Source organism: Solanum pennellii, chromosome 8 (assembly GCF_001406875.1).
Source record: "Solanum pennellii chromosome 8, SPENNV200".
NCBI lineage: Eukaryota > Viridiplantae > Streptophyta > Magnoliopsida > Solanales > Solanaceae > Solanum > Solanum pennellii.
This window is the reverse complement of record NC_028644.1, coordinates 3,291,833-3,302,134: the sequence shown is the minus strand read 5'-3', so window position 1 is coordinate 3,302,134 and position 10,302 is coordinate 3,291,833. Positions and strand designations below refer to the sequence as shown.

The 10,302-nt window shown below is 28.9% G+C and overlaps 2 protein-coding genes across 2 annotated transcripts; one reads left to right on the top strand and one right to left on the bottom strand.

The window, feature by feature from the left end:
* Positions 1-264: 264 nt before the first annotated feature.
* LOC107028197 (soluble inorganic pyrophosphatase PPA1-like) lies at positions 265-2,340 on the bottom strand. Its single transcript, XM_015229241.2, has 9 exons — positions 2,306-2,340; positions 2,079-2,194; positions 1,960-1,988; positions 1,797-1,862; positions 1,614-1,721; positions 1,159-1,224; positions 957-1,077; positions 796-877; positions 265-604 (listed from the first exon to the last, which is right to left on the bottom strand). Exons 2-9 carry the CDS (start codon positions 2,176-2,178, stop codon positions 562-564), a joined length of 615 nt encoding a protein of 204 aa, XP_015084727.1. The 5' UTR covers positions 2,179-2,194; positions 2,306-2,340; the 3' UTR covers positions 265-561.
* Positions 2,341-4,935: 2,595 nt separating this feature from the next.
* On the top strand, positions 4,936-6,235 carry LOC107028811 (photosystem I reaction center subunit N, chloroplastic). The gene is made up of 3 exons (XM_015230018.2): positions 4,936-5,308; positions 5,820-5,945; positions 6,046-6,235. The coding sequence occupies exons 1-3, from the start codon at positions 5,036-5,038 to the stop codon at positions 6,133-6,135; spliced, it is 489 nt and encodes a 162-aa protein (XP_015085504.1). The 5' UTR covers positions 4,936-5,035; the 3' UTR covers positions 6,136-6,235.
* The last annotated feature ends 4,067 nt before the right edge of the window (positions 6,236-10,302 follow it).

Genomic DNA, 10,302 nt, shown 5'->3' with positions numbered 1-10,302 from the left:
TTGCACTTTATTTTAAGAAGAAAATTGCTTGGATGAGTACTTTTAATAAATAATTATTTATTTTAGTGATATTTTTTATTCATTTTCATTTATAGTAGTACTATGATAAATTTGCTATGTATTAAAAGTAAATTATGCATGAAATATAAATGTATTAGAAGTGTTGTAAAATGTATTATTCTTGTTTGATAATAAATTGACACAGTGTATTACAAGTGTATGTGATATATGTATTAACCATGAATAAAACTTGCATTATATCCGTTTCATAAATTGTTTTATGTATCTTATAAGAGTCCAACGACAAAAAGAGGATAAATATTTTCTTAATATAGCATATCAACCTAAATTTTCCTTATTTTTAAGGGTAACTAACTAAGGAGTATTTTAACTCAAACAATTTAAGATACATATAAGAATACAAACATTTGTTTTTTTAAAAAAAAAAATAAGTAAAAAAAAAATCAATAAGTCAGGAGATGATATATATCCCTCTTAGCACACAACTCTGTGGTAGTAAAACAAAATTATTTAAATGATTTGTATCCCATAAACTTGAATTTACTTCCTCAGTGTGTGTAATATGTATTCAGCATAAAGGTCCCTGCACAACAATAGTACAAATGTAAACCTCATTTGAACATATAATACACTGTTTCATTTTTTCAGAAAATCGCTCAAACTTAGTGAGAGAATCCTTATAGTTAAGTGACTTTGAGGTTATAAAAGAAAGTCGAGTGATTTTTTGAGAAAAGAATTCACGGTTAAATAACACAGAAATTGTTGCATTCTTACATAGAATACTGGATGGCCTCAGCAGCAGTATTTGGTGGCAGAAACTCATCAACAGCTACCTCTTTGTTCTCATTCTTCTTATCTAAAACAAAATTAATTGTCACTTGTAAAATATGTATTACACATTTGCAGATACAAAATAGTTAATTAAAACAACATACATTCTTCAAAGAATCGACGAATTTCAGCTAAACGATGAGGAGGAAGCTGATTTATGTTAGTGTAATGGCGATATTCTGGATCATCAGCACACACTGCTATGATTTTATCATCCTTCTCTCCCTGAATATAAGAAAAGTTTCTATTAGTCTCAAATGCGATTCACATGAGTTCTAAGCACATAAATATAATCAGAAACGTAACCTGATCGATCATAGGCATCAATCCAATGGCTCTAGCTCGAAGAAAACAACCTGGAAGGACAGGTTCCTGTTCGACAAAAGTAGATATTTTCGTTCAGTATAATTTCTGTTTGGGCATAATACATATATTGGACCTTAAATATGGTTTCAAATTTTAACTTTGACCTTTAACTTTCATAATGCACAAACAAACACTTTTACTATCCAACTTTTAAATAAATAAATACATGAGTCCTACATGGCACAATACACGTAGGAGACCACATAAGACAAAAAATGACATGTTGGATGACATGTAGGACACGTGTGTCTATTTGTTCAACTTTATACAAGTTTAAGTGTCTACTTGTGCACGCTCAAAGTTGAAGGGCATAAATGTTATTCGAAGCCAAGTTAAAGGGCATATTTATGTATTATGCCTTCTGTCTGCCCTGTTTTGTGATGAAAAAATCGAACCTGCATTAGGACTAATACATCCATAGGGTCATTATCTTCACATAATGTTCGAGGAATGAATCCATAATTCTGAGGGTAAACAACTGATGAATATAGAACTCGATCAACCTGCAAGTCAAATATATCAGTTATATAATACACTGATCATATTGTTAGAGCTAGCATTCGATAAGTGATATATACCTTAATCAGACCAGTTTTCTTGTCAAGTTCGTACTTAACTTTGCTTCCTTTTGTTATCTCAATTACCTGTTAACGATTGATGCAATGTATGTACATATATATCATCGGATCATATCATATGCAGTTATATAACAGAGAGTGTAATTTATTATAGCGTACTTACAGCATTGAAAACGTTAGGAGCTTCAGGTCCTACAAAATCGATTATTCAAGAAACAGAATGAGATCGAATAGCTAGTCTGAAGAATGGAAAATGAAATCGTGGATAGGTACAGTACGTACCTATCTCGAGGTCATGCCAAGGATGGGCAGCAACGGATCGTCTAGATAAAGATGAAAGGATCCTCTCATTCAAGCGAGGGGCACTTCTTTCATCGCTCATCTTTTACTACTGTCTACTGTATTAAAAATAGATGTGAAACTAATAAAACGTCAAATGTAGTATATGGAGTAGAACTTTAAATGTAGTGGAAGTGAAAACTAACTCAAATGATTGATACCTTACGTACCTTGGATTGAAAGAGAAATATGAAATGAATCGAATTAATTGGGGATCGAGAAGTTTCGTAATGTGATTATTATGATTGTGATATATAAGTTTGAAAAAGTAGACACGCAATGAGAGGAGACCCTCCTTGTTCCTTAATTTCCTCCTCTGCCATTTAGTTTCCTTCTTTTAATATCTTCCATTAATTTGTTTTCAAATTAGTAAGACTATGTCAAACATCAAATTGTAGATGTTTGAAATTAATTGAGTATTTATTTATAGACAAGATGAAGAATAATATTTCTTCTGTGTCACACTATTTCCTTGTAGTACTCTTTTGAAAAATGAATGATAAGTACATGCCTTAGAAACTATACTTGTATAATGATTATTTTTTTATGGCTATGCCTACTGTCATGACATGTTTTAAGATTGTAAGCTTTAAATTTTTTAAAATAAAACTGATATTATGTCACATAAATACTATAATATTACACTAAATATGATCTTTAACTACGCTAATAGAAAAAATTACATAACAAGGCAACAATATCGACATATTTATGGAACACAACCATAATTTTTTTTTAAAATTGCAATAAACCACTATATATTGGTTTTATAGCAAACTCTTTCCCTCTCTCCATTGCATCTCTCTCGTCCTCGCTCTCCTGTCAATAAGAAGAATGTATTATGTATCAATTGTATTCAATCAAATATAGGTGAGAGTTTTATAATTTATATCAATTGTATACGAATAACTATATTTGTTTTTTTGTACCAATTGTATTTGTATTCGTATGAATCCGATATCCATTCATCCTCTATGTCAAATATATTATGTATCAAATGTATTTAATTAAATATAGGTGAGAGATTTGTATTTTATATCAATTGTATTCGAAAAACTAAATTTATGTCTCTGCATCAATTATATTCGTTATACAACATGTATTGATCATCTCTCCTCCCTCTCTCGATTTTGCTCGCCTCCTCCCTTTCGATTTCGCTCTACTCCTCCCTCTCTCGATCTCGATCTCTTCTCACCTCCTAATATGTATTCATTTTGATACACATCAATTTGTATTTTGTTCTCTCCAAAATATGCAGAAAAAATACAACGAATACAAATGCATAGTAAACCAAAGTGTACCTGCGAATTGTAAATAATTAATGAAAAAATATATAAGGAATCCTATTTAAAGCCTAATATTTGTTGTTTTTGAAAGTTTTTCATAACTTAATTGCCGCTAAATATGACTTTTTAGAGACAGTCAACACTTTTTGTAAATGTCCCTAAAACCTATATCGACATTAGATCCAATGTCAATTAACTAATATCGATAAAGACTTTAACACTCTTCGTTAATTATCATCTCAATTTACTACTCCCTCTGTTTCACAAAGAATGGTCTAGTTTGACTTGACACAGAGTTTAAGAAAATAAAGAAAACTTTTGATCATGTGGTTCTAAATTAAAGTCATGTCAAATGTACAAAATTGTCCTTTAATCTTGTAGTCTTAAACATGCTACGTGAAAAGTTGTAACAAAAAAAAAATCATTCTTATTGAAACAGACTAAAAAGGAAAGGAGATCATTCTTTTTTAAACAGAGGGTATATATACTGTTGGGTTTTAAAAAGTGTGAATGGAAAATGAAGAGTTGCGATTTTATAAAAAATTATGACTTTCATGAAAAGTTGTGACTTTTGCAAAGATTTGTGATCTTTCCAGCAAGGAACAATAAGAACATTTTTCGCACTACCCTTTGTTCTATAAATTGAGGGATTTTCTCTCATTTTAAATATATATATATATATATATATATATATATATATAGAGAGAGAGAGAGAGAGAGAGAGAGAGAGAATATAGAATATAGAATTTTCTGGACTTTTTCTACTATTACTAAATCTAGTATTTTAAGTATACTTTGATGCCGTTGAGTGGCTCGCTGACACCAGCATTTTGGATATCAATACACTGGTGATTGAGATCATTCTACCCTGGTGGGACATATTCCAAATCAAACCTCGGATACTAGAGGGGAATAATTTTCTTAAGGCGACACTGTGCATTCAGTGGGCTTGATCTTCTTTTTGTTTTTCGAAATTCTGGTATGTGTTACAAATTTTAGATTTGTGTATTAATTTCTGTTCTTCTATTCTTCACTGGTTCATTAAACTTTGATTACTTTGTGTTTCTGCAATGTTTGTTGGAATCAATAAGATTCTTTAAACACAGATTGACAACAATTCTTCTTTAAGAAAAATATTTCATATATTTTTTTTAATCTGTTTCTGATTCTAATTTCTCTACTAGTTTTAATTTTCTAATTATAAAAATGTTCTTAAACTTTATTGTATCTTACCAAATTCTTCAAAATTTTGTAGTACTTAGGAACAGAAGATGAATAACACATGCTTTTACATTGTTTACCTATTGATTCAGCAGCCAGAAGAATATTAATTCCAACCAAGCACATATTTGGATATTGGGTCCACTCTTAAAAGGCTCATGTTCACCACACATATAGATGTATGCTAAAACAAGAAAACAAAATTAGCCAATAAGGAGTAAGGCAATCTCACCTTATCTAAACTCCTACCACAAACTTAAATTACACTCACTATCCTTATAACAATATAACAAAATCCATCACCTAAAAATAAAAAATAAAAAACTTAAAAACACTTTTATCTAATTAAAAAAAGTTTGATTGAAATCCAAGATACTATTAGGAAAAGAAGAAATGGCAGCAATGAACTCAAGTGTATTGGCTTGCAGCTATGCTATATCAGGCATGAGTTCATCTGAACTCACATCAAAACATACTGTCACTATGTCTTCCCCATCACTTCAAAAATTGCCACTCATCATTAAGGCTCAACAACAATCCAGTTCCAACATATCTGCTGGAAGAAGAGTTGCTCTGCTTGGCCTTGCTGCTGCACTTTTCGCAACTGCCTCTTCTGCTAATGCTGGTGTTATCGATGAATACCTTGAGAAAAGCCAAGCCAACAAGGTATATATATTTCATTCGTTTCAAAAAGAATGACTTTCTTTCCTTTTTAGTCTGTTTTAACAAAGGCATAATAAATATATTGGACCATAAACTTGACTTCAAATTTTAACTTTGACCTCCAACTTTCATAATGCACAAATAGACACTTTAACTATCCAACTTTTAAATAAATAAACATGTAGGACATGTGTGTCTATTTGTTCAATTTTATACAAATTTAAGTGTCTATTTGTGCACATTCAAAGTTGAAGGGCATAAATATAATTTGAAGTCAAGTTAAAGGGCACATTTATGTATAATGCCTTAAAAAAATGACCTCTTTCTTTTTTTGTATAACAACTTTTCACGTGGCATGTTTTAAGATCATAAGATTAAAGAACAGTTTTGTACATTTGACATAACTTTAATTTAGAACCACATGATCAAAAGTCTTCTTCATTTCAAACTGGATCATTCTTTGTGAAAGTACAAAAAAGACACAAATATTTAACGTGATTCAGTCAATCTACAGGAATTGAATGACAAGAAGAGGTTGGCTACAAGTGGTGCGAATTTCGCAAGGGCGTATACTGTTCAGTTTGGAACTTGCAAGTTCCCTGAGAACTTCACAGGATGCCAAGACCTTGCAAAACAAAAGGTAACATCAACTATTTTCATTGATTTCTAGTTGTTGTTGTTGAATAAATTAATTGATAATGCTAATATTTTGCGTGTTTTTACAAATTGAAATGATTCAGAAAGTGCCATTTATAAGTGACGATTTGGCGTTGGAGTGTGAAGGCAAGGACAAATACAAGTGTGGTTCAAATGTGTTCTGGAAATGGTGAAGCTTAGCTTGAAGAAATGTATTAATCGTTTCCCAAAATGTATCTATTGTGACAATGAGAAGTAATTTACTATCCATTTTCTTTTTAATTAATTCATCTTCATTAATCTTTCAAATTGATTACTTTAATTTGTCCATCTAATTACACTAAATGATATCTGCGCTAACAATTCTTCAAATTTAGAGAAGCAATGTTATATATAGACCACTGCATTATAGATCGATTTGATTATAAAACAGAGCTTGTAGCCTCATTTAAACTCAGTTTAACCTCATTTTGTTTAGCTCTAATTATTGACAAAATCTAATTATATACTAGTAGAATATTGTTAGTGTAACAAATTTTTATACTAGCTAGCAATGATATTTGAAGTTTTCATGTTACTCTTGTTCCAACTTATTAAATTCGGGCTCAGTAACACTAAAATATATATATATATATATATATGTAGAATAGTTTTGGGAATGTGTGTTGCACGTTTATCTCTTATTTACTATATAAAATTTGTAACCAGTATAATATCCTCACTTGTAAATTTAAAATTAAATATTTATTCACATGAACATAATTTTTTCTGACTATACACATACTTGTTAAAGGAGTAGAAATTATGTCCTAAATTTCTTGAATTCCTAAACAAAGGATCATTACTGTTATGAAAATGCAAGATTATATAGCTACACAAGAAATAAGAAATTTTTAGACTGTCAAGAAAAATGATAATAGAAAAACGAAAAAATTTAGTTAACATCTAATCTAATTGTATATCATGTATAAATAAGAGACAAAGTAAGTGTATTTAATTCTATTTTTCTTTGATTTGAAGAGGAAAACATAACATCCACCAATATCACCATTCAACAACTATATATTTTCTTGGATAAAGTCTCATTAGAAAAGCGCAATTATCGTCTAGGCATCGTAGTCACACAAGAAAAACGACTCAATTTTTTACAAATATTTATTTAGCGAAAAAAAAAGAACTATGTACATAGTATCATGAGAGAAATATAAAAATAAGTTAATATGATATAGTTCAAAAAGAAAAAAAAATTAAGAAACTATAGAAAAAACAAATACCAAAACAACAATTTGTTATCATTACTTTACTCAGATGTTTAATTTGTGGAAAGATGTGTAGTTGTATAGGAGATGGAAAGATCATGACTCCTACGAATTTGAAGTGATGGCTAACTCTATATGATGATTAGCATATGTATAATAATCTATTAATATGATAGGATTATTATTTAATAATTAATTAATTAATAAATATTTTCATTTTTTATTTAGTTAAAAGGTGAAATGATAATTCAAATTTTTTTGACTTAGATTCTTTTCATTTTAATAATATGGTAATGTAATTGATCATAATAGGGAAAGACATAATGTGATATCTGAAGTTGTCTTAAATTTTCAAAAGACATTTTAACTATGCAGATATCCTATTACTCCCTAAACTATTCTAAACATATATTATTACATTATTTTTGGATCAATTTCAGATTTTAAATGACAAGTGTAATCACACACCAATCATTGTGTGACACGTATTAATTAATTTAAAATATTTTTTTTTTCATTTTAAGTTTTTCTTTTTTCTTTCTTTTACTTTTTGACTTATTTTAATTTTATTTTTTTTATTTTAATTTCATTTCAATTTTTAATTCATCTTTCGTCCCAACTTTCAAGCTGTCTCCATTTTCTTTTTTTATTTCTTCTTCTTCACCTTTCATCCTCACCTAACCCCATATCCATATCAAGTTGAGTCCCTCCATTTTCTTTCTCTTTTCTTCTTCTTATTTGGTCAATTTTTTTACTTTTCAAAATTTTACTATTTTCTAGACTTTGTTAAGTTATTGATAACAAAACTAATCATTTTTCTAAGAAAGATTAAAATTTTGAAGGTATCATCATTTAATTTATCTCATTTCCATATAAATTCAAAACTAGAAATGATAATTTTGAAAGCATAAAAATTCTTCAAAAATTGAAAAAGTTTAATTAGAATTTGGATAAAAAAACTAAATAATGTCTACTAATCATCTTGAAATCTAATGGGTATATCACATTGTTCGAAATGTATTAAAATATGTAGATATAATTTTAAAATTGAAGAAAGTTAAATTAATAATAGAATAAAAGAGAGATGGAATTGTGGTAAAAAGTGACATTGAAAGTGATAAGTTAATGAAGATGACAATGAATTTTTGAAGAAGAAGGAAGAAAGAAAAAGAAAAAAATAATAGGGAGAAAAAATTAAAATAATAAGAAAACTAAAAATATGTATTTTATAGTAAAATTTTTGTAAAAATAAAAGTATATTTGCTTTTGTAGTTTGTTCACGCTCTTTAAGAGAGTGCATGCACTCTCCATGTAAGGGGAACAAAAAATGATGTAATAATATCAGTTCAAGATTGTTTAGGGGGTAATAGGACACTTGCATAGTTCAGATGTCTTTATAAAAATTCAGGACAACTTCAGGTGCCACTTTATGTCTTTTTTCCATTTTATAATTATGTATTTCAATTTTAAATGTGCATAAGTAGACACTTAAACTTGTATAACATTGAACGAATAGACACACACGTCCTATATGACATCCTACATAGCAATTTACGTCTGAGTGGTGTCTTAGGTTTATTATGCCACATAAATGTTTCACTTTCTCTCTTGCAATTTGCAAAGAAGGCAGAAGAAGCTTCCATTAATCTCTTGTTCTGCACACTCTTTCACTAACACTTCTTTTTGTTAAAAAATTCACTCTTTCCATTCAGCCAATTAAAGGGATGTTTTTCTTTCAAATTTCCTTCAAAAGCTTACAACACATCCACATTCCATGGTTTTCTCTTTTACTCCATTTTTTCTTTTTTTTTTTAAAAAACAAGATTTAAAAAAATCAATCTCAATTCGCACTCTATTGGTAATGAAAATCCATAAGAATTATCCAACTTCCTTCGTATCTAGATTTTTATCTTTTAAATTTAAAAAATTCGATTACTTTGTATTATGAATAATCCTTCTAAAGGATTTATTTTAGATTACATATGAGATTGTTTATTGTTTAGAGATGATTTTGAGTTGATGATGTACAATTATGTTATTTTTTAGTTTTTTAATGTATTTAGTTGTTCGCATAATTATTTAGACACCTCAACTAATTCTTGTGTCAATTGAACACTTTATTTGTTCAAAAGTCATTCCTATTAAACACAAAATGCTGACATGGCAAAAAACGTGTAATTCACTTTCCTTGAGCGCGTTAATTTATTAAAAATAATATTTTTTTTCTCTTAATTTATACCCCTAAGTTAATTTTTTTTAAAAAAATTAACAAAAAAGAAGAAGAACAGTTGTCTTCTTCTTCTTCCCTATTTTTGTCTTCTTCTTCTTCCCTATTTATATCAATCCCACCCCACCCCACCACAACCCCCATACCCATACACCAGTGCTTATCTTCTTCCCCCATCATTCTAATGATTTCAAAATTCTTAGTATCTGTAATGACCCAAAAGCTCCTCTTTTTAGAGTTTTGAATATTTGTTTAACTTAAGTTAATTAATCGATAGTTTATGGGCTAAAGTGATAATTTATTTAAGACCCTATACTATTTAACCTTTATTTAATAAAATATGTGGGTAAAACCTATCACAATTAGTACTTAATAAATTCATAAAAGGAAAAGAAGAAAGGAGAAAGACGGAACGGACGAAGGGTTTCGACATCTTGCGAACTGCTTCAGGTACTTGCATCAAACCTGCATGTTCTTCCATAATTTCTACATATATATATATGGCTGGAAATAATATTATATTAAATGGGAGAGGAATGATTTGTTTGGTAAGTTTTTAGATTAGATAGGTGCCATATACCCCTTTCTTTTTACACTTAAATTTGTACCAATTTTGGTTTGCCATTAATGTAGTGATGATTGGTCAATCATTGCCTTTTTAGAATTTATCCTTAGAAAATAAGAATTTAGGGATTATAGGGATAAAATATGTCATTGTATGTTGATTAGGTGAAGCGGTACAGATGGTAAGATTTTTTTTGTAAAATTATTATTAGTTTTCTTATTATTATATATTATCGTATTATGAGTCAAACTTTAATATATTGGTATAGCTAATTAAATGTTAAATTTATGACATTGAAAAAAAAAAAAAC

Bases quoted from the DNA above. Each gene is read 5' to 3' on its own strand.
- LOC107028811 (XM_015230018.2), top strand. From the start codon at position 5,036: ATGGCAGCAATGAACTCAAGTGTATTGGCTTGCAGCTATGCTATATCA. The intron at 5,309-5,819 runs GTATATATATTT...GTCAATCTACAG, and splicing joins AGAAAAGCCAAGCCAACAAG to GAATTGAATGACAAGAAGAG. The intron at 5,946-6,045 runs GTAACATCAACT...GAAATGATTCAG, and splicing joins AAGACCTTGCAAAACAAAAG to AAAGTGCCATTTATAAGTGA.
- LOC107028197 (XM_015229241.2), bottom strand. From the start codon at position 2,178: ATGAGCGATGAAAGAAGTGCCCCTCGCTTGAATGAGAGGATCCTTTCA. The intron at 1,863-1,959 runs GTAAGTACGCTA...AATCGTTAACAG, and splicing joins CTCCTAACGTTTTCAATGCT to GTAATTGAGATAACAAAAGG. The intron at 1,722-1,796 runs GTATATATCACT...TTTGACTTGCAG, and splicing joins AGAAAACTGGTCTGATTAAG to GTTGATCGAGTTCTATATTC.